At 43.2% G+C, this 22,621-nt stretch overlaps 1 protein-coding gene across 4 annotated transcripts in view; it reads right to left on the bottom strand.

Annotated features, from left to right (window-relative positions):
- Positions 1-3,939: 3,939 nt before the first annotated feature.
- SHQ1 (SHQ1, H/ACA ribonucleoprotein assembly factor) overlaps positions 3,940-22,621 on the bottom strand; it is a 151,765-nt gene continuing 133,083 nt past the window's right edge. For all 4 annotated transcript variants that reach the window (XM_061618604.1, XM_061618603.1, XM_061618606.1 and 1 more), the window contains exon 12: positions 3,940-7,207. In XM_061618604.1, the coding sequence (XP_061474588.1) occupies positions 6,550-7,207 (658 nt within the window). In that variant the 3' untranslated portion in view covers positions 3,940-6,549. The remainder of the gene's footprint in view (positions 7,208-22,621) is intronic.

Here is a 22,621-nt window from a genome sequence, read left to right as displayed (position 1 = left end):
GTTGCAGATACCATCTTATCAGGAGAGGTCTGTTCCACACAACATAGTGTTGTGGCAGCTACTCTTTGGAATTCCCTCCCCTTAATTATTAGGCACAATCTGTTATCTTTTTGGCGCCTACTGAAGACCTTCCTCTTTCAACAAGCCTTTTAAGTAGAGACCTTATATCAGTCTGTGTTGGAATTGCTTTTTAAGATTTTTTAAAGGTTTTTTTTAGGATGTTTTGTTTTAATATATTTTAAAGTCTGTTCTTAAGGTGTTGGACTACAACCTGGGAGACCAGGGTTCGCATCCCCACATAGCCATGAAGCTCACTGGGTGACTTTGGGCCAGTCACTGCCTCTCAGCCTCATGAAAACCCTGTTCATAGGGTCACCATAAGTCAGAATCGACTTGAAGGCAGTACATTTACATTTGCCACACTTGGAGGAGGAAGAGAAAACGCAACACAGGGCCACTGTTTTCAAGGACAGCTCTAGGTTTCGTTTAGCACAAAGTTCCACCCCAAGTATCTATCTGCAGTAATCTCTCTCTCTCTCTCACACACACACACTTGATGTTTTAGTTATAAGAAGTTGGACATATTACTGTCAATGGAGCCTCATCTTCATATCATCAGTCATTGCCATCCATCTAGCCAAACTCCTCTGTAGGTTATCCTCTTACAAATGCATTACTCACTTCAACAGACCTCAGTTCATCGCCACTTTTTCGACTAAGAGATCCATCATGTTGGAGAGGGAACACATGAAAGAGTAGATGCTGGATGAAAGGCAGAGGTCACCAGCCTTTGGAGGCCCATTGACGTATTTGCAAACTGGACAAATTCCTGTAGGCACTATACACACATGCTGCAACCTAGTCTATGGACCATAATAAAATGTTTCTTCCAATCCTACCTGCAGCAGGGAAGAGGACCCTGCAGGCACCAGGAAAGGCCTCCATGGGTGCCATGTGCACCCAGGGGCACAATGTTGAGAACCCCTGCTGAAAGGTATGGGTAACTGAGCAGCAGCAGTACCCTGTCACAACACAGGAGTAATAACAGCGCTGCACAGTACTGAGGGGAAAAGTTGAGACTAAAAACACCAACAAGGTGGATGGTATGCCTATGGAAGTGGGGTGATAACAGAGGTTCCTTCAGGTCAGGGTCAAGTGGAAGGAGTGAAGAGAATTTCTGGGATCTATGGGAAAGAGTACATTTTGTATTTGAAAGAACAATAGATCGGAATATCATGATTAGGCATCCTGATCCAGCCATTCCTCATGGAATTGCTACCCAGCCTTCCCCATTCACTTTAAGCAAGTGAACGGGACTATATGCACAATGGCATGTGCAGGGTACCCTTTCCATTGAAATAAGAGTGGAAAGGTGCAAACAAACAGAGAGAGGCATAGGAATGGCATTCATGTGCATCAGAATACATACAGGATGCCAGACTGGGGCAGGGTGTCACAATGTTAGTGTGGCTATAAGAGTGCCAATTTAGAATTTTGTATAGAAACATAGGGAAGTATCCTGTGCCTTTGTTCAAGGATTTAGGCTTGTGTAATGGGAACTTTGCCCTCCTCAAATCTGCTCCGGAGGGTTGGAGGAACCCTCAGAACAATTTTAGGGGGCGCACAGCGGGCAGGAGTTCCATTGCATAAGCATAAATCCTTGCACTAACGGAATGAGAGACTTAGCACTACTTTGGATACAAGCCATGATCCAATTTTTTTCTGGGTGTAAATTCCTCTGCCTTCAGCCGGTAAAGCATCCAGCTAATGACACGGTTCCACATTCATTCCATTCTCTTGTCTTATCATTCTGCTGCTTTGGAGAGCCTTCTGCCTTATCTCAGAAACAAATGGCGTCCCGGACAGCTCTAAGCAGCAAAGCCATTTATCTGCCTGACATGTGTTTCCCTGTTTGTTTTCTCTAGCCTTGAGACACCAGCTTTGACAATATTTAGCTGTGTCAACTGTGCCAAGCTGCTGAGCCCACTCACTCCTGAGGTATGAATCAATTTCTTCGGTACATTCATCATATACTGCAGTAAAGAGAGGCTCATCAGCGCTTCCTTCATTTGATATAAAATAAACTCTACATATCTTTCAGGGAGAGGAGTCAACAGATGGGAAGTAAATAAAAATAAAGCTTTGGCCAATCTACAATACTACTCTTGTACAGCAATTCAAGAGTGTGGGTTATCAGCCAGAAAACTTCTATTTCAGAATTTCATTTGAAGTCTCTAGCATACTGGGTGCATTTAGAGAAAAACCTGCTTAACAAGCTGATAATCAGACATACTGAAAACAAATGTTGTGCTTACATTGTACTACAATGATATGCAGGTGCTAACAGTCTGATTCAGAGGACTAATTCATTTTATCCATTTTGGGACTTCCTGTTCAGTCTGACCAACATTTTTATTTTCTGCCCAGATCAAATCGGTATGTGAACTAGCTATGTGAATCAGCTAGTATGCATACAAATTACCAAGCAGGGGCAAGACAAAAGCTGTATGGATTTTTGCTTTGGGCAGCTGATTCAGAGTTTACAATATTCAAGCCATGCAAGAGAGGAAAATCTCTTAATTATTCCAATTAAAATAAACCCACAACCTTCTGAAGTGGCTAACCACACTCCTCAGAATATTTTAATGCAAATTGGGAAGCTTTCATTTATTTAAATGTATATGTTGATTCACTTAATCACTTAGGTTTGGAGTAGGCAGCTATGAAATAAAGAATGGTATCAACTATCAGTTAACATTTATTAACAGAAGACAGAAACCCTAATGATCAATTGACTTAACACTGACTCCCAAAATCCAGCTCAAAGAGAAAAACACTTATAATATCTTCAAAAGATGCTAAGGTTTTGACAAGTCTTCCATTGGACAGAGTTCCAAGCAATGAAAAAGTTTCTACGTATAACTTTGCTGTCGATGCTCCACAATCAATGTGTTGTAGAACACAGAGCTGCTTCATACTTTACATATAGATAACAGCAGTGCTGGTTTCTCCACAGTGAACACATCAGTGTTGTGACCCAGGCGAGGGGAGAGTTAGATCAGGGAGGGGAGTCAGATGAGGACAAGGGTCCATGGGAAGTTGAAGGAGGGGAGATGAGCAGGGAGGGTTCTGGCAGCCCCCAAACTCCCCTGCCCAGCACTTCCACCGAGGAAGCTAAGCTCCTGCTCCACCTGCGAGTCCAACATCCGAGCAGTTGGGAAGCAACTCTCCACCCGTGCTATCTACTCCCATGCAGGAATTCCTGCCAGGCAATTCAAATGCTGCCCAGCGAATCAACATCCCGCTTCCAGAGACTGCGCCGTCACCTAGCGAAGCCCCACCGTCAGATGGGTTATCTGAGACTCGCCCCCCTGCGAGGAGGCACGAGAAGAGAGACTTTCAGAGGGTGGAACTCAGGCGGAGTCGCCTTTTACGAGCCAAAACCGTCCCTACTTAAACCAGTGTCTCCCAAGGCACAAATGTTGAGACAACTCTCCTCAGACGCTGCAGAGACTGCTTAGCTAGGCTAGTCAGGGAAAGTAGTGAGTCAGAGTAGACAGGTATATGAAGCACACTGCTTTGGATGTAACTATAACGCTAATAAAAAGGGGAAAAGACATCACCTTGCCTCAGTCAGAATCAGTCATCTCTGGGCAGGACAATCAGTATGAAAAGGATATATACCAGGGAGCAACAGGTTTAGGTATGTGCATCTCCCCTTCAGAGTTTACGTATTTACTGCAGTAAAGAACAGTGGAAAAATGGTAAGCCATCAGCCATGGAACACATGAAACAGTCTGAAGTGCCTGCACAGGTATCATTTATGGGGAACTATAGACATCTGTTATATAGGAGTGTTCTAAAATAGCACCCTCCCTCCCTTGCAAAGCAAAGCATGGCCATGGTGTTTGATAGTGTGAGGAAGATGCATGATGGAGATTCTTTTATTTATTTTATTTAACAAAATGTAAATACCATTTACTAGAACAAAGACCTCTCAGCTGTTTACAGTAGACAAATACAACCATTTTCAAGTACAAACTGTGGGAGGGAGGGTGGCCATTTTAAAAAAAGAAATGCGACCACCAAAACTCAAAACAAAGAATTAGAACAGCATCTCCCCTACAACTGCAACAGATGACTCTAGCGATCATTTTGGTACCACTTGCTCTTTCTCCCTGTTAGCTTTGGTTTGTGAAACCAGCATAGCCAACAAATTTGGGAGGTATAAAAAAGCTAAACAGAACAGGGGCTATATAACAGGGCAGAAACAGAAACCTGCAAGATTAGGATGTTGGGGACAAAAATATCAGGACCAAAAACTTCCTCAGATAAGAGGGGGCGAATGTGGGTTACTGACTTCTAGCCAACTGGTGGGGTGTAATGAGGCATTTTTTCTTTCTTAACAACTTCAGCGAGTGGAAATAGATGCTTTCAGGCATCCTGTGGATACTACTGAAAACTGCATCCCATGTACAAGTTCTCTTCCTTCTTCCCACAATACTTAGGAACACTTTCTTATGTTCTGACATTACCACAGTCTTGTCCTGTTCCATATAATTGGCATGCAATGATGTCAGAGCACAGGTTTGTTAATTGTCACTTATTGCTGTGGCTAGTGGAGGCTGGTCCATTAGGGCCAATGGGGCATTGCCCCGCCAACCTCAGACTGCCCCCACCTGCCTGCCTGCCTGCTTACAACCAGTCCAGGGATAGCCTTGCCTTTCAGCTTCCTCCTTAGCTTCAGGATTGCTCCTTCTAGAACTCAGCAGGAAGATGGGGACAAAACTAGAATTAGTTGGTTCTGCCTCTCATTGGCTCTGGTTCTGCCTCCTGTTGGGCTCCCTGCCTTCTGCCCTACTTGTCTGAATGGGCACCAGCCACCACTGGTTGTGGGGGAACATACTTGACACAGGATGCTAATTTCAGAGACAAACCTTGTGTCACACATAATGCATATCACCTGGCCTTAATTGAAGGATATCACTGTATAGTAGTTAGCACGTTTAATATATTCCTAATATATAGGAAGCAGAATTTTCTCTCTGCCTAGTAAAATCTCCTGAGTATTGGGAGAGAGAGGTGGAGAGGTCAAGCTCCAACTGTGCCACAACAAAGTCAGAATGGAGTAACATTCTTCCCTACACAGGAGGAGAAACAATGATTTGGACAGAATAAAGAGATTGATTTCACTAACACAGAAGCTGACAGTTCCCAGAGACAGAGCTGTTCAAAGAACAGACAAGCAAGCTCTCTCCTCAGCTGCCAGCCACAAAATGGAGGAGAAAATTTAAAGAATGGGACACTTAACTTTTGCAATATGGATTTCTTTGGAGCACCCCAGTGTTATAGCTGTGTAAAGGATATACCCCTATATTTTTCTTTTCAAATCTGCACAAGAAATCAGGCATGTGAAAATCCATTTGCATTGTCTGTATAATTTATTCTGCCTTTGCCCACCATGGTGGAAACATATCATCAAAAAAGAAAAGAAAAGATTTGGTGGAATTCAGGATACTGGGTGCACAAAATACATACAGCTCTGCCTAGTGCTAGCAAATGAAGCTTAACTACTTGAGAATGGAACAGGAGAATAAGTAGTAGTTCAGGCACTAAAAGCCAGAAAAATGCTGTATAGGCTGAGCTCTGCCACTGAATTGTGGTGCATCTTCTGGCAAACCACTGGAAGAGTTACAACTAAAAGAATGTTTCATGCCTTTCAGACCTGCACAAACCACTAACCCACCTTTCCTCCATCTAAATCGCATCTTAGCACCTTAGCTGGAGTACAAATAATCTGAAACTGAATGTTCACACTTAAGGTGAAATATATTTTGACTACTCTATTTACATGATTAAAAAATCTGACCGCACACAGCCATGTTTCACAGACAAAAAAAAACATGATGGGAGCAATACACTTTACCTGCCAATAAGCCCCACTGAACACAATACGATTTAGTTCTGGATAAATACAGGATAAGACAGCACTGGCAATGAATAGGTTGCATATGCAACACTACTGAAAAACAATCATATTGGATATGAGTGCCTAGAATTTTACAAGACTACTGCAAGTAGCTGTACAGTGGGCACCTCAAAATGATTAAACGGAAATAAAGAGGGCCGTAATATTTAGAGTGAACATTTTAGAAGTTGGGAACAAAATATTAAAATATAAACAGATATTTAAATATAATTTTTCACTATAAGCAATTTGCACAACACAAGTCACAAATTCATTAATGTTTGATTATACTTTTGTAATACTACTAACCTTGAATGACGCCACTTCAAAATTAACTCAAGAGAACTGACATCTCTTGCATATAGGTATCAGCATTTTATTAGGGTGGATCATTGCTATTTGAAACAAGATTCACTACAATGTCATTCACCATCTTCCATGAAGGCTTTTGATTAGTAATAAGAAAAAAATGGAAATCAAAATTTAAAAAGATACATCCTGTTTTGCCCCATATGTCATTTGCTGAAGTGACTGTTTAAAGAACCATAACTTCAAAATCCACCCACCCCAGCCACATTTGCTTAAGAAGCTTCATTTGTGGGACCAAGAAACAGAAGAGTGCTGGGCTTTGGAGTCACCTCTAAGAAATGTCTCTTTCCATTATGGTCCAGTGAAAGTCCTTGAGGCTGAGCTGTGCGGCTTGTTCCTGTCTCTTGTGAAGTTCTGCTGCTGCCACTTACAGGAGACAAACCTTCAGGCTGCTCCGTAAGCCTAATTGCAGCCTGCATTTGCTTCCCTAATTCCTCTATCAGTTTCCCGGGAACAGATGTAGATTGCAAAGAAGCCTTTGATTTTTCATTACTAACATCTAACATCAAAGTGCCTGTGTCTCGCCTTAATCCATTACAGTCAATAAGCGGGGCTGTCCTCTCCTCTTGGAGTGTGCTTTGTAAAGGATTTATTTTCCCATCTTCACTGGCTGAGGACTCTTGTTCATCTGAATCGGAGTCTCCTGTCTCACATGATGAAGTGATGCTTGAGTCTTCAGAGTCACTCGCCTCTCCTTCAGAGGGAGGCAGCTGCTGCTCGGAAACATCTGCGCTAGCGGCTTTTAACTCCTTTTCTTCCTCTTGCACAATCAGTGCCGCGGCTTCCAGCTCGTCCAGCTCTAAACCTATTTTGTCCTTGCTCAGCTCTGCTTTTTGCACACATTCGGCAAGGGCTGCCAGCTTCTTTGACCTTTAAAAGTAGGAAAGAAAACTCATGTAAGTATACTCTGTATGGCTGACACAGATGCAAAGATTATTAAACCAACAAACCTCAATGGTGACAAACCTATAATTAAGCACTGATATTGGGATTACCCACATTTCTGGAATAGTCATAAACCCACTGCATGTTTTGCTTAACTCTCTCTAGACCCTTAACACCACACTATAAAAGAACACTTCCGTCTGAAAACCTGATTAGACAATTCTCCTCTGGTAGTTTGGATAACATGAGGTTGTACTCATCTGTACATCCCTCTAGCCTAGAGTAGTATTCATGCCACTTTAGCAAAGTTCATTAGATATTTCAGAAGAAACAGCAGAAGAAAGCAATCTTTTTAGAATGAGTTCCTACTTCTATTAAAACTAGGCTGGTATCCAGCCTAACAGCTGACTGAGAGAAAATGTACAATATTAATCTGCAAGTGCATGCAATTGTTCTGGTGACTTGGGATAGGATTTTATTGGATAGGAAAATATGTCTCATCTCCCACACCCTTTTCCATTGGTTTCCAATGCTTGTTTTGGGGTGTCTACTGAATTAAAGCAAGCACTTTCTCATAAGAAAAAGATGTTTACCTAGTCTCTTTAAATCATCATCATCTATGACAGGATACAACAAACCAGTCCAGTTCTGTAGCAGATTTCAGGCAAATAAACCACTATAAGCAAGAAACTGCAAGGTACAACCTTGTGACCAAGGTTAGGAGAGACAACAAAAGGGCCAAGTCTGAAAGGTGAATTCTCCCTGACCCCATTTTAAGTCTGGTTCAAGCTCCTTCAAGCTGGGTACAACATGAAATGGGTCTCCCACCTCATGTCTTCTACCCATCTCTGCCTGCCTGCTGAAAGGAACCTTCTGCTGCCTAACTCTCCTCCCCCTAGGTGAGGCTTTTTCCCCCCTTGGGGAAGGGGAGGAAGCCTGTAGGAAACAGGAGTAATGGTAAAACCAGCCAATGGGAATCACAAGTAAGGCCCCTGCTTGCAGGTTTCCCATAAGCATCTGACTGGCCACTAGGAGAACAGTATGGTGGGCTCACTCAGCAGGACTGTTCTTATAATAACTGGGAGCATTCCCCAGCACCAGGAAAAACACCACACTCTCTCATGCATAAACACTCACCACATACAGACACAAGCATCTTTCTCTCTCACACACACACACACACTTCACATATACATCTCTCCCTCTCTCTCTGCCCAAGTGCATTTCTCCCCTTCACAGACTACACATACACACAGACCACTTATTCATACATGTCCCTCTCTCCCACACTGGTGTTCACAGGAAGGATTTTTTTGGGGGGGAGCAGGAAGTAAAACACTGAAAGAGTGGAGCAGGCTAGTTTCTCACAAAAATGAGAATGGTGTCTACGTTTTGCCTTATATCTCAGGTTCTAAACATGTTAAAAACATATTTTTAAAAGAACTGGGAATCTGCGGTTATGATTCATCCAGGGGGCACCAAAGAAGGCACCCATGGACACCTGCTTGGAAACCACGTTAATGTTTAGGTAGGTAGGTAGGTAAAACTTTATTGCCTAGCCATAGGCCATTGCAGAACACACATTCAATATACACATCTCTTCACAAAGTAAAACAATTACAAAGGAACCATATAACCCCTTAATTATACCCCCCTATCAAATTGAGTAGACTGAGGAATACAGAGGATACAAAAGGAGAAAACGTTCAGAATAACTCCTAATTCCATAATAAAAGATCAATACTACTTGTCTTCGGCTGGCCCCTACCCAAGGGGTCCTATCATTCGGTTAGCATACCGACACTTGTTCAGCTAAAAACTTCGCCCACAGCTTTTGTGCTGCTAGGGCAAATAGGGCAACCCTATGCGTGATCGTTGGATCAGTATCTGAGAGAAGGAGGACGATAGCGGGAAGGACCTGAACTGAGCTCTGATTGGGCAACAAACCACTCAGAAATTTGGCCCGTGGATGGGAATATAGAGGGCACTCAAACAGATAGTGGGGCAAATCTTCCACTACGGGAGCACCACAGATGCATAATCGCTGACACCTAGGGATCTGACTGTATCGACCAAACAATACTGTGTTCGGCATCGTCTGGAATCTAAGTGCCGTAAATGCCTGCCTAAGTTTTGATGCTAAAGGCTGGGCCAGATAGCTTGCACTGAGGTGGTCACGTTTAAAAACTCCAAACAACTTGGAGAATTTGGAGTTTATTATTGCTAGCCTGTCTAGCCGGGCACTATGCTGAAAAATGGCCTCTTTGAGCCTGGTCCTATTTGCGGGAATTGCAGAGGATATATGGTATAGTTGGTAAATATTTGCTAATTTGGAGGTCCAGAAATTATCTGCAATAGCTCTTTCAGCGCAAGCTTTCAGAATTAGCCTGGTTGGAGTATCTTTAATGGCACTCCAGAAATTTAACAGGGCAAGATGAATCCGTGCTCTTATGGATGGAAAACCCACCTCCGCATGCAGTAAGGCCGCTGGGGTACCAGCTGGTAATAACAGTTTTTTCAAGAAACTGTTTTGGACAGTCTCTAGGATATGTAAGTGGTAGTCCTCCCAGCCCCAAACTAGAGCTCCATATAGTATCTGGGGTAGCACCTTGCTCTGGAAGATTTTCAATGCAGGGATTACAAGATTACCCCCTGCGGTGCGGAAGAAGTTAAGAATAGCTCCGCATGTTCTCAGGGCAGCAATTTTTGTAAACTTGGTATGTTTCTTCCAGGTGAGAATGTCCGCAAAGTGCACGCCCAGATATTTGAATACCCGGCACTGGTCGATTTGATGTCCCTTAATTGACCATTTGAGGTTGAGGGGCCTATTTCCAAACACCATGATCTTTGTTTTGGAGCAGTTAATGTGCAGATTTTCTTTTTCAAATAACCTTGAAGTCTTTCCAGTAATCTCCTTAAGCCCTTGCGGGTGATTGATAATGTTTAGGGTGAGCTGGAAGAGGCTTGCCTATACCTAGCACTTTCTAAAGAACGAAAAAGAGAACTGTTCTAACATGTAGTTGGGAGAATCCTCACTAAGTGGATTTCATTACAAAATGATTGAAGATCTCCTTTGCAGTGTCCAAGTGTAACCAGCATAAGACAAAATCTGGCTGTCAGGTGCAGTTTACTCTTGTCCCCAGTCCAGGGAAGGCAGATCAAAGTGGAAGAATTGTGGATGTGAGACCACAATCTGATACATGGTTTCCAGATGTTCCTTACATTAAAGGACATAGTTTGCTTTGATGTTCTAGAAATGTATTGTTGTATAAAAAAGAAAGGATGTTACTTTTTTTTATAAACATCATGCTTCCACAGAACAAAAGGAAATGTTCTGTGTTTCAGATCCCACCACTCCAAAATATCCTTATTTCGGAAATTTGATATGGCACCTTGGTCCCCTTACTGAGGGGGCAAAAGGTGGCATATAAATATTTCTGTTGTTGTTGTTGTTGTTGTTGTTATGTGCCTTCAAGTCAATTGCGACTTATGGCGACCCTATGAATCAGTGACCTCCAAGAGCATCTGTCATGTACCACCCTGTTTAGATCTTGTAAGTTCAGGTCTGTGGCTTCCTTTATGGAATCAATCCATCTCTTGTTTGGCCTTCTTCTTTTTCTACTCCCTTCTGTTTTTCCCAGCATAATTGTCTTCTCTAGTGAATCACGGCTTCTCACTGAATGCTTGAAGGAACAGTGTGTGTGTTATGTCCCTTCAAGTTGATTACAACTTATGGTTCTGGTTTAATTTGTTCTAACACCCAGTTATTTGTCTTTTTCGCAGTCCATGGTATCTGCAAAACTCTCCTCCAACCCCACATTTCAAATGAGTTGATTTTTCTCTTATCCACTTTTTTCATTGTCCAGCTTTCACATCCATACATAGAGATCGGGAATACCATGGCCTGAATGATCCTAACTTTGGTGTTCAGTGATACATCTTTGCATTTGATGACCTTTTCTAGTTCTCTCATAGCTGCCCTCCCCTGTCCTATCCTTCTTCTGATTTCTTGACCATCGTCTCCACTTTGGTTAATGACTGTGCCAAGGTATTGATAATCCTTGACAAGTTCAATGTCCTCATTGTCAACTTTGAAGTTACATACATCTCCTGTTGTTATTACTTTAGTCCTCTTGACATTCACCTGTAGTCCTGCTTTTGTGCTTTCCTCTTTAACTTTCACCAGTACTAGTTTCAGATTATTACTGGTTTCTACTAGTAGTAGGGTATCATCTGCATTTCTTAAATTATTGACATTTCTCCCTTCAACTTTCACACCTCCTTCATCTTGGGCCAATCCCGTTTTCTGTATGATATCTTCTGCATATAGATTAAACAAATAGGGTGATAAAATACACTCATCTCACACCCTTTCCAATGGGGAACTAGTTGGTTTCTCCATATTCTGTCCTTACAGTAGCCTCTTGTCCAGAGTATAGGTTGTGCAGCAGAACAGTAAGATGCTGTGGCACCCTCATTTTTTAAAAAGCATTCCATAGTTTTTCATATACACAGTCAAAGGCTTTGCTGTATTCTATAAGGCACAGGGTGATTTTCTTTTGAAAATCCTTGGTGCGTTCCATTATCCAGTGTATGTTTGCAATATGATCTCTGGTGCCTCTTCCCTTTCTAAATCCAGCTTGGACGGCTGGCATTTCTCGCTCCGTATATGGTAAGAGCCTTTGTTGTAGAATCTTGAGCATTACATTACTTGCATGGGATATTAAGGCAATCATTACTGCATTGCCTGGGATCCCCTTTCTTTCTTTGAAATTGGGATATATATTGAATGCTTCCAGTGTGTGGGCCATTGTTTAGTTTTCCATATTTCTTGACAAATGTTTGTCAAAATTTGGACAGATTCAGTCTCAGTAGCTTGTAGCAACTCTATTGGTATGCCATCTATTCCTGGTGATTTGTTTCTTCCAAATATTTTAAGAGCAGCTTTAACCTCACATTCTAAAATTTCTGGTTCTTCATCATACCGTTCCTCCATGAATGAATCTGTCATCCAGGCATCTCTTTTGTAGAGTTCTTCTGTGTATTGGTTCCATCTTCCTTTTATTTTATCTCGGTCAGTCAGTGTGTTGCCCTGTTGATTATTCAACAGCCCTACTCTTGGTTTGATTTTCCTTTTGATTTCTCTAATCTTTTAGAATAGGGTTCTTGCTCTATCTTTTTTATTATCCTCTTCTAGTAACTAGAAGGAACTAAGCACTGCACATTCTGGCCTTAGTTCTTAGGATAGAAGTTCTAATGGATGGAAGGTGGAATTCTACTGTCAAGTGTCTATCTGTGAAAGAGCCTACTCAGACATTTTGCATGGATTTAAAAGCAAGGAGTGAACACAGTGGCTCACCAGGCAAACCTGCCAGCAGCCATGGCAATAAAGGGAGGGAGGCTCATACCTGTATCTTCAGCCACAAGGAGACAGCAGTGGAAGGTGCTGCAACCATGCACTTGAATGGTGTTGAGTGCAGTATCCCCTCCTCCACTGCCATGCCCTAGTAAAGGTAAAAGTAGGATTTCCTACCTCCCACCATCACTAAATTGTGCCTATCAGCATTTTTGCCTAGCAAACCACCTCATGGTCATAGGCACATACACAAAAAATGTGGATGCCTACAGTTTTGACAAAACCAACAGGTGGGAGGCACCAAAGACAGAGAGGAAAAATGGGAGATGAAATCCCAATGGTTCACAAAAACAAAGATGATCCAACATGCTACAAATTAAAATTCTTCTACAGGGATACTTAAAAAGCACACCGTTGTACGCTTTTAAGTGCCCCTGAAGAAAAAATTTAATCTGAAACACAATGGGGAAATAACATTTATTTTTGTGCACGCTTGGGGTTTCACCTTACCTCTTTTCCCTGTCTATAGCTTTGATCACATTAGCTTTAAACATGATATTTCCTACAATTCTTTGTAAATATGTTAGGGCAAGTAACATGCAAAGTCTGTTAAATTAAGAAAGAGGAACTCTCTACCCTCCCTCATAATACCTGTTCAAACATTAGACCTTTTATTTCTCTATATTTGACAGAATGAGTTTCAAAGATTGCAACAGAATCACAATCATATGGAGATCATGCTCCAAAACACATCAACCTAATAGAGGTTGGCAATTAGATACATTCTTTTTATTGAATCAAGCAGCAACTCAAGAAATGGTAACAACATTACAAGAATATTACAAGCACTACTGAAATGTCAAAGGTCGCTATATGGGAAGCCTCCAAATCTGTTAACAGAGGGCACATATTAGGTGAGCAAATACACAGCTTGCCATTACACAGCATTCTTTTTGGTGAGCAGATCGACAGCACGAAACAATTGTTTGTTTGTGTGCAATGAGATGTGTGTGTACATAGGATAAAGCATGTTAGAAAAGTCCTTACCCTTCCACGCTGCTGCACAGATGGACAATTTGCTCATTCAACTTTTATAAAATAATGGGGATTATTAAATAGTTTAATGGTTTTGATAGGTAATTAATAATAGCACAGTAACTAATCTGTAACATTTGGTAAAGGATGCTTAATTGTATGCTTATGTGTGTTATTTCCCTTAAATAGCAAAGAGTATTCATGCTGTTCTTGCGCTTTTTGATATGCTTATAGAGATCGAACTGAGCAAACTGGAGTTGCAGTTTTGGCCTTCTTAGAATCAGACCAGCATTTAGAACAGTCATGCTGATCTCACAGCAACAACTTTCCAGGATCTCAGGCACTATTTTATCTCTGCTTGGCTACCTGAGATTCTTTAACTCAAAGCACGAGGAATTGAATCTATGACCTAATAGATCCATAGATCCTCTGCTGCTGATCTACAACCTTGCCTTTAATATTTATTATTTGATTTATATCCCACGCGTCCTCCCTGCAGGAGCCCAGGGCAGCAAACAAAAGCACTAAAAACACTTTAAAACATCATCAAAACAGACTTTAAAATACATTACAACAAAACATCTTTAAAAACATGATTTTAAAAACAGCTTTCAAAACCTCTTTTTTTAAAAAAAGGTTAAACACATTTTTTCCCAAAAAACATATTAAAATAAATTAAATAAATAAATTTTTAAATTGTGTTTTAAATTGTTTTGAAAAGATGTATTTTAAATTGTATTTGTTTTTAGTTATTGTAAACCACCCAGAGAGCTTCGGCTATGGGGCGGTATACAAGTTTAATAAATAAAAAGCAATTCCAGCACAGACACAGACTGGGATAAGGTCTCAACTTAAAAGGCTTATTGAAAGAGGAAGGTCTTCAATAAGCGCCAAAAAGATAACAGAGATGGCTCCTATTTAAGGTGAGGGAATTCGACAGAGTAGGTGCCGCCACACTAAAGGTCCATTTCCTATGTTCTGCAGAACAGACCTCCTGATAAGATGGTATCTGCAGGAGGCCCTCACCTGCAGAGCACAGTGATTCACTGGGTATGTAAGGAGTAAGACGGTCTTTCAGGTATCCTGGTTCCAAGCTGTATAGGGCTTTGTACACCAAAACTAGAACCTTGAACTTGGCCCACAGCCTGTGCAATTCTTTCAGCAGTGGAGTGACATGTTGGAGATACCCTGCCCCAGTGAGCAGTCTCGCCGCCGCATTTTGCACCAGCTGCAGCTTCTGGACCAAATTCAAGGGCAGCCCCACATAGAGAGCATTACAGTAATCCAGCTGGAGGTTACCAGTGCGTGAACAAGTGGTCAGGCTATCCCGGTCCAGAAACGGCCACAGCTGTCTTATCAGCCGAAGCTGGTAGAAGGCACTCCTAGCCACTGAGCTCACCTGGGCCTCTAGTGACAAAGATGGATCCAGGAGCACCCCCAGAGTACAGACCTGCTCTTTCAGAGGGAGTACGACTCCATCCAAAGCAGGTAACTGACCAATTATCTGAACTCAGGAACCACCAACCCACAGTGCCTCCGTCTTGCTAGGATTCAGACTCAGTTTATTGGCCCTCATCCAGCCCACCACCGAGTCCTGGAAGTGGTTCAGGGCTTGCACGGCCTCTCCCAATTCAGATGTTACAGAGAAATAGAGCTGGGTATCATCAGCATACTGCTGACACCTCACCCCAAATCTCCTGATAACCACTCCCAAGGACTCGTATAGATGTTAAACAGCATGGGGAACAAGATGGTACCCTATGGCACCCCACAGCACAACTGCCAGGGGGCCGAAAGACAATCACCCAATACTATAGTCTTATAATTGGGGTTGAACTAAAACACTCTACTGGAACTTTAAAAAAAAAAGTTGCATTGCCTCCTAGAATGGAGGCAATTTGGAAAAGGGTTAGAGCATTAAAAAAAACATAGCATTGCCATACAATAAAATTCCTAGAGGAGATTTAAAAAATGCACTGCATGTTATACTGAGTAATTATTCCCCCCCGGGAACTAGAATATAAAGATCTTTAAAATCATTCAGCTGAGAGAACAAGCACTTTAACTTTTGCCTCACAGGAGTTGTGTATTATATTATCAGCTGCTCGCTCTGGTGTCATTGTGTCATGCCTCACAGGTTAGCAGGCTTTGGCAGAGGAAATGAAACCCAGTCAGTTACGGCAGGATTTATAGCAGACCTGCTGTTGCAGGAAGTGGTGAAAAGTTGATTGATAGCCTGAGACAAAGCTCTACTGCAAAAAAAAAACCAGGATGTATGTCTGCTATTTATATCTGGTTTCCCTTTCTTCCTCACTCCCCTCCACATTTCATACAACTTTATTGCTTTTTTGTTCTTTTCTTTATAAAAAAAGAGGGGGTAAGCTTTCTGGCAAAGAATGCATTTACTCTGCAAAAGTTGCAGCCATTTTTTCCTACACCCATTGTTTTTTTACACATACTAGGACAGGTGACATCTCGTAATTATTGTCCCAGAGTGCAGTTTAAAAAAATCACTCAACCTCAAACACCAGCAGACGTATACAATCCAAATTTGTTTGGGTTGTTCACATGATGGCTCTTAGGAGTCTTTTCCAACCTGCTGCCTTCCAAATGTTTTGGACTACAACTCTCTTGAACAGGGAGTTGTAAACATCTGGAAGGCACTACACTGGCAAAGGCTGTCCTAAAAGCAATCATGTGGACAACCCCCCCCCAAATTACCCATCCCTTTAATTCAGGGGGGACTTTAGCACATTTCAGCAAAGCACCTGCTTCTGGAAGCAGTTAGGACTGCATGTGTGTCAGGCTGATGAATAATCAACCTTCTTCATAATAGGAGTTTGAATGAAAAGACTTTTTGATCCCTTTCAGTGCTTTGGTTTTAAGTAGTTACATTTCAGTAGCTGTGCTTCTTTTTTTACTTTGAACCAAGAATTTGGAAAGCATCTGTTCATGTGTTAATGTACAGCAGTGATAGCAAATCTGCACCGCACATTCAGCAAATCAAGACACTTCCAACGGTCTGCCATCCCTCTAACAGTTAGGTGCCTCTTCCTTGAGTTCCCCTGCAGAGGCACCTGCTCTCCCTCTGGAAGAAGGTCTCAGTGCTCAGAGCAACAGGGAAGGCTCCTTCCTATTTCCTGAGCTCTTAAGACTTGCTTGCAATGGTGCCAGGCCAGAGGAAGAACAGGTCCCTTTGCAAGGTAAGTGGAGGGTTTTCCTCCCCATTGCAAATGTGCTAGGCTGGGCTGAGAGGTCTGTCTCTTCCTAGCCCAGAGTTGTGATGGGGTGGGCTCTGCACTGATCAGGAGAGCAGGGAGGCTGCCTGAATATGAGTCTGTCTATATTATTTATTGGACTTCCTCTTCACCTATAGGACTTCCTATCCATAAGGTACTACTGCAAACCACAACATACAAATACCATATTAATATCAATTAAAGCAATTTACAATCAGAAGAATACAGTGGGTCCTAAAATATATATCTCAGGTGTCAAAGAGATGTGCCTTCAGCACATGATGAAAGCTATACAATAAAGTGCTAGGCACACTTGTGGGGATAAAATACCACAGCTTAGGGGCTGCCACAGAAGGTGCCCTCTCTCAGGGCACCATGCAGCAAACTTCTGTGATGGAACTACTAAGAGGGCACCCTCTGTCAATCTTAACCCCTGAGAGGGTTTGTAGGGAAGAAGACATTCTTTTAGATATTTTGGATCCTAATTTAGGACTTTAAAACACTAATGCAAGCACTTCAATCGGGTCTGGAAATGGACTGGCAACTAGTGCACCTGTTTTAAAACGGGTCATTTGAATTCTAAATTGAACCTCAGTCACTAATCTGGCTGCTGCATTTTGGACAAGTTAAATGTTTCCGAGTCATCATCAAGGGCAGCTCCAGGTAGCATGTGTTGCAATAATCCAAACTGGAAGTTACCAGATCATGGAGTACAGCAGCCAAGTCATCTTTGTCCAAAAGGGATATATGCTGGCAAAGTAACTGGAGCTGGAAGTGGGCACTCCTAGCCAGGGAGTAGCTGCGGATCACAGGGCAGGAACTGCTGCCTGCCCGCCATTCCCTTGCCCCACCTACCTGTCTCCTGCCTTTTAGCATTGCTCTTAATGAAGATGGCGGCAAAGGTTTCCCTAAGGTGCTGAAGCCCCTGCCGCCATCCTGGTTGATGGCAGGAAAGAAGAAAGAAGGCATTGAATCCAGCAAGCTCGAAACCCCAAAAGAGGCAGACTCCTCCACAGAATCGTTGTGGGTGGTGATACCATGCCCCAGGAGGGACTTAATACTGGGAACGACCTATCGTCCCCCTGATCAAAATGCTCAGGGAGACCTGGAGATGAGATATGATATTGAGGAAGCATCCAAACTAGGAAATGTGGTAGTAATGGGTGACTTCAACTACCCGGACATAGACTGGCTGCATATGTGTTCCAGTCATGACAAAGAAGCAAAGTTTCTAGATATTCTAAATGACTATTCCCTAGACCAGTTGGTCATGGAACCGACCAGAGGGACGGCAACCCTGGACTTAATCCTCAGTGGGGACCGGGACCTGGTGCGAGATGTAAGTGTTGTCGAACCGATTGGGAGCAGTGACCACAGTGCTATTAAATTAAACATACATGTAACTGGCCAATTGCCAAGAAAATCCAACACGGTCACATTTGACTTCAAAAGAGGAAACTTCACAAAAAGGAGGGGATTGGTAAAAAGAAAGCTGAAAAACAAAGTCCAGAGGGTCACATCACTCGAAAATGCTTGGAAGTTGTTTGAAAACACTATATTAGAAGCTCAACTGGAATGCATACCGCAGATCAGAAAAGGTACCGCCAGGGCCAAGAAGATGCCAGCATGGTTAACGAGCAAAGTCAAGGACGCTCTTAGAGGCAAAAAGTCTTCCTTCAGGAAATGGAAGTCTTGTCCGAATGAAGAAAATAAAAAAGAACACAAACTCTGGCAAAAGAAATGCAAGAAGACAATAAGGGATGCTAAAAAAGAATTTGAGGAGCTGCTCCACGAGTTAGAGGGAGCCCCAGCTGACGAAGCGTCAAGGCCCCAGCTGACAAAGTGTCAAGGCGAGTTAAGCAGCAGAGCGAAAAGAGGGTAAGTAGCTCCCATTTATTCCATTATTCCATTAATTCCATTATTCCATTTATTCCATTATTCCATTTATTCCATTATTAAATTGAAGTAAAACAGCTCAGAGCAATAAGTAATAAGGGCAGCCCAAGGTCACCCTGAGCTAGGAGCCAAATCCTGAAAGAACCTATATCTTAGGAGACAGATCCTAGGAGAAGGAAGCCCATAGAAAGCTAGTTTTCAACACCACCCTAGCAGGAAAGCTTCAGGGGACACTGTAAACAAGGCTAAATTCCAGTCGGAGAGAAGGGGGAAAAGGAAACTCCACCGACACATACAGGGAGAGAGTCAGCTCAGTCCTTGCTAAAAAGGGCAGCTTCAGTCTTCCTGAAACACAACCACAAGCTCTGTTTCCCTAGGTTAAAGAAAGGTCAGGCTGTTCTAGGTGGGAAAACAACAAACACAAAAGACTTGCCTGGAAGGTGCAGCCCCTTGATTAGATTAAAAGCAGCCAAAAGCTTAAACAGCCCCGCCCCTCGCTCAGGAAGGAAGGAAGCCTGAGAGAATACTAAAGAGTTAAGCCCCAGCTGATAGCCATCAGCCTCAAGTAACACATCATTGGCTGGCAGCAGTAGCTGGGAGGAACCAGCCACACATATAAAGTCAGAGCACCCTAGCGAAGGAGCCTGCTCCACGAGCTAGAGGGAGCCCCAGCTGACAAAGCGTCAAGGCGAGTTAAGCAGCAGAGCAAGTTCGGCAGCAGGGCAAGGAGGCCAGGGCCCCCCACTCTGCCCGTCTGTTCCCTGACCTCAACTAAACCTCAGTCTCCAACCCATTGACGTAATAAACCTTAAACAAAACTATGCAGGTAAGAAGCCAGCAGGGGTGTGGGGGCTTTCCAGTGTTTTGCACCGCCTGCAGCATGTACGACTATCTGCCTGTTGGACAGAAGTCGTGGGTGTGCTCTCGGTGCAATGAGCTCCTGGCTCTCCGGGAACGACTTCATTTCCTTGAGGCCAAGGTGGCGGACCTGGAAAAGCTGAGAGAGGCAGAGAGGTGTGTGGAGGAGGCCTTCAGGGACGTTATAGTTGTGTCCCACTGCAACGATGATAGCTCTCCTGCTATCATGGAGAACGATGGTCTCGGGGAAGGAGAGCATCCAGCTGAGGAAGAGGGAAACGATCCCTTAGAAGGGACCCATTCCTTGGGGGATGAGCAGCTATCCTCTCGTGCCGAGGATATATCTCCAGGGGCTGGAGGGATCCTTGTAGTGGGTGATTCAATCATTAGGAACATAGATAGTGGGGTGTGTGATGGGCGTGTAGACCGCAAGGTGTTTTGCCTGCCTGGTGCGAAGGTTGCGGATATCGCCCGTCGTTTAGATAGTTTGGTAGACAGTGCTGGGAAGGAGTCAGTGGTCGTGGTGCACGTTGGCACCAACGACATGGGGAAATGCAGCCGTGAGGTCCTGGAAGCAAAATTTAGGTTGCTAGGTAGGATGCTGAAAGCCAGGACCTCCAAGGTGGCTTTCTCTGAAATGCTACCAGTTCCACGCGCAGGACCAGCCAGACAGGCCCAGCTTTGCAGTCTCAATGCGTGGATGAGACGATGGTGTCGGGTGGAAGGGTTCGGATTTGTTAGGCACTGGGGAACATTTTGGGACAAGCCGGGCCTGTACAAAAGGGACGGGCTCCACTTGAACCAGAATGGAACCAGACTGCTGGCACTTAAAATTAAAAAGGTAGCAGAGCAGCTTTTAAACTGACTGAGGGGGGAAACCCGACAGGAGCTGAGAAAGGTCCGGTTCGGAATAAACCTCCCCCCTGGGATAAAAACCAAAGAAATGATGAAATTTTAAAAGGGGTAGGCCTAGAAGTAGGCATTGTGAGAGCAGGGGCACAGGATATAAATTCAGAAGAACAAAATTACCACAGGCCTAACCACAAGTGCCAAAGACACTTGAAGAGAGACACTGCTTACAAGTGCCTGTACGCTAATGCTAGGAGCCTGCGAACCAAGATGGGAGAACTGGAGTGCTTGATCTTAGAGAAGAGCATTGATATAGTGAGCATAACGGAGACCTGGTGGAATGGAGAAAACCAGTGGGATACGGTTATCCCTGGATATAAACTATATCGGAAGGACAGGGAAGGACGTATTGGTGGCGGAGTCGCTCTATACGTGAAAGAAGGCATTGAATCCAGCAAGCTCGAAACCCCAAAAGAGGCAGACTCCTCCACAGAATCGTTGTGGGTGGTGATACCGTGCGCGAGGAGGGACTTAATACTGGGAACGATCTATCGTCCCCCTGATCAAAATGCTCAGGGAGACCTTGAGATGAGATATGAAATTGAGGAAGCATCCAAACTAGGAAATGTGGTAGTAATGGGTGACTTCAACTACCCGGACATAGACTGGCTGCATATGTGTTCCAGTCATGACAAAGAAGCAAAGTTTCTAGATATTCTAAATGACTATTCCCTAGACCAGTTGGTCATGGAACCGACCAGAGGGATGGCAACCCTGGACTTAATCCTCAGTGGGGACCGGGACCTGGTGCGAGATGTAAGTGTTGTTGAACCAATTGGGAGCAGTGACCACAGTGCTATTAAATTAAACATACATGTAACTGGCCAATTGCCAAGAAAATCCAACACAGTCACATTTGACTTCAAAAGAGGAAACTTCACAAAAATGTGGGGATTGGTAAAAAGAAAGCTGAAAAACAAAGTCCAGAGGGTCACATCACTCGAAAATGCTTGGAAGTTGTTTGAAAACACTATATTAGAAGCTCAACTGGAGTGCATACCGCAGATCAGAAAAGGTACCGCCAGGGCCAAGAAGATGCCAGCATGGTTAACGAGCAAAGTCAAGGAAGCTCTTAGAGGCAAAAAGTCTTCCTTCAGAAAATGGAAGTCTTGTCCGAATGAAGAAAATAAAAAAGAACACAAACTCTGGCAAAAGAAATGCAAGAAGACAATAAGGGATGCTAAAAAAGAATTTGAGGAGCACATTGCTAAGAACATAAAAACCAACAACAAAAAAATCTATAAATACATTCAAAGCAGGAGACCATCTAGGGAGACAATTGGACCCTTGGATGATAAGGGAATCAAGGGTGTACTAAAGAACGATAAGGAGATTGCAGGGAAGCTAAATGAATTCTTTGCATCTGTCTTCACAGTGGAAGATATAGGGCAGATCCCTGAACCTGAACTAACATTTGCAGGAAGGGATTCTGAGGAACTAAGACAAATAGTGGTAACGAGAGAGGAAGTTCTAAGCTTAATGGACAATATAAAAACTGACAAATCACCGGGCCCGGATGGCATCCACCCGAGAGTTCTCAAAGAACTCAAAGGTGAAATTGCTGATCTGCTAACTGAAATATGTAACTTGTCACTCGGGTCCTCCTCCGTGCCTGAGGACTGGAAAGTGGCAAATGTAACGCCAATCTTCAAAAAGGGATCCAGAGGGGATCCCGGAAATTACAGGCCAGTTAGCTTAACTTCTGTCCCTGGAAAACTGGTAGAAAGTATGATTAAAGCTAGATTAACTAAGCACATAGAAGAACAAACCTTGCTGAAGCAGAGCCAGCATGGCTTCTGCAAGGGAAAGTCCTGTCTCAGTAACCTATTAGAATTCTTTGAGAGTGTCAACAAGCATATAGATAGAGGTGAGCCAGTGGTCATAGTATACTTAGACTTTCAAAAAGCGTTTGACAAGGTACCTCACCAAAGACTTCTGAGGAAGCTTAGCAGTCATGGAATAAGAGGAGAGGTCCTCTTGTGGATAAGGAATTGGTTAAGAAGCAGAAAGCAGAGAGTAGGAATAAACGGACAGTTCTCCCAATGGAGGGCTGTAGAAAGTGGAGTCCCTCAAGGATCGGTATTGGGACCTGTACTTTTCAACTTG

Source organism: Rhineura floridana, chromosome 3 (genome assembly GCF_030035675.1).
Source record: "Rhineura floridana isolate rRhiFlo1 chromosome 3, rRhiFlo1.hap2, whole genome shotgun sequence".
Lineage (NCBI taxonomy): Eukaryota > Metazoa > Chordata > Lepidosauria > Squamata > Rhineuridae > Rhineura > Rhineura floridana.
Note: the sequence above shows the minus strand (reverse complement) of the source record. Positions and strands in the feature narration are given on the sequence as shown.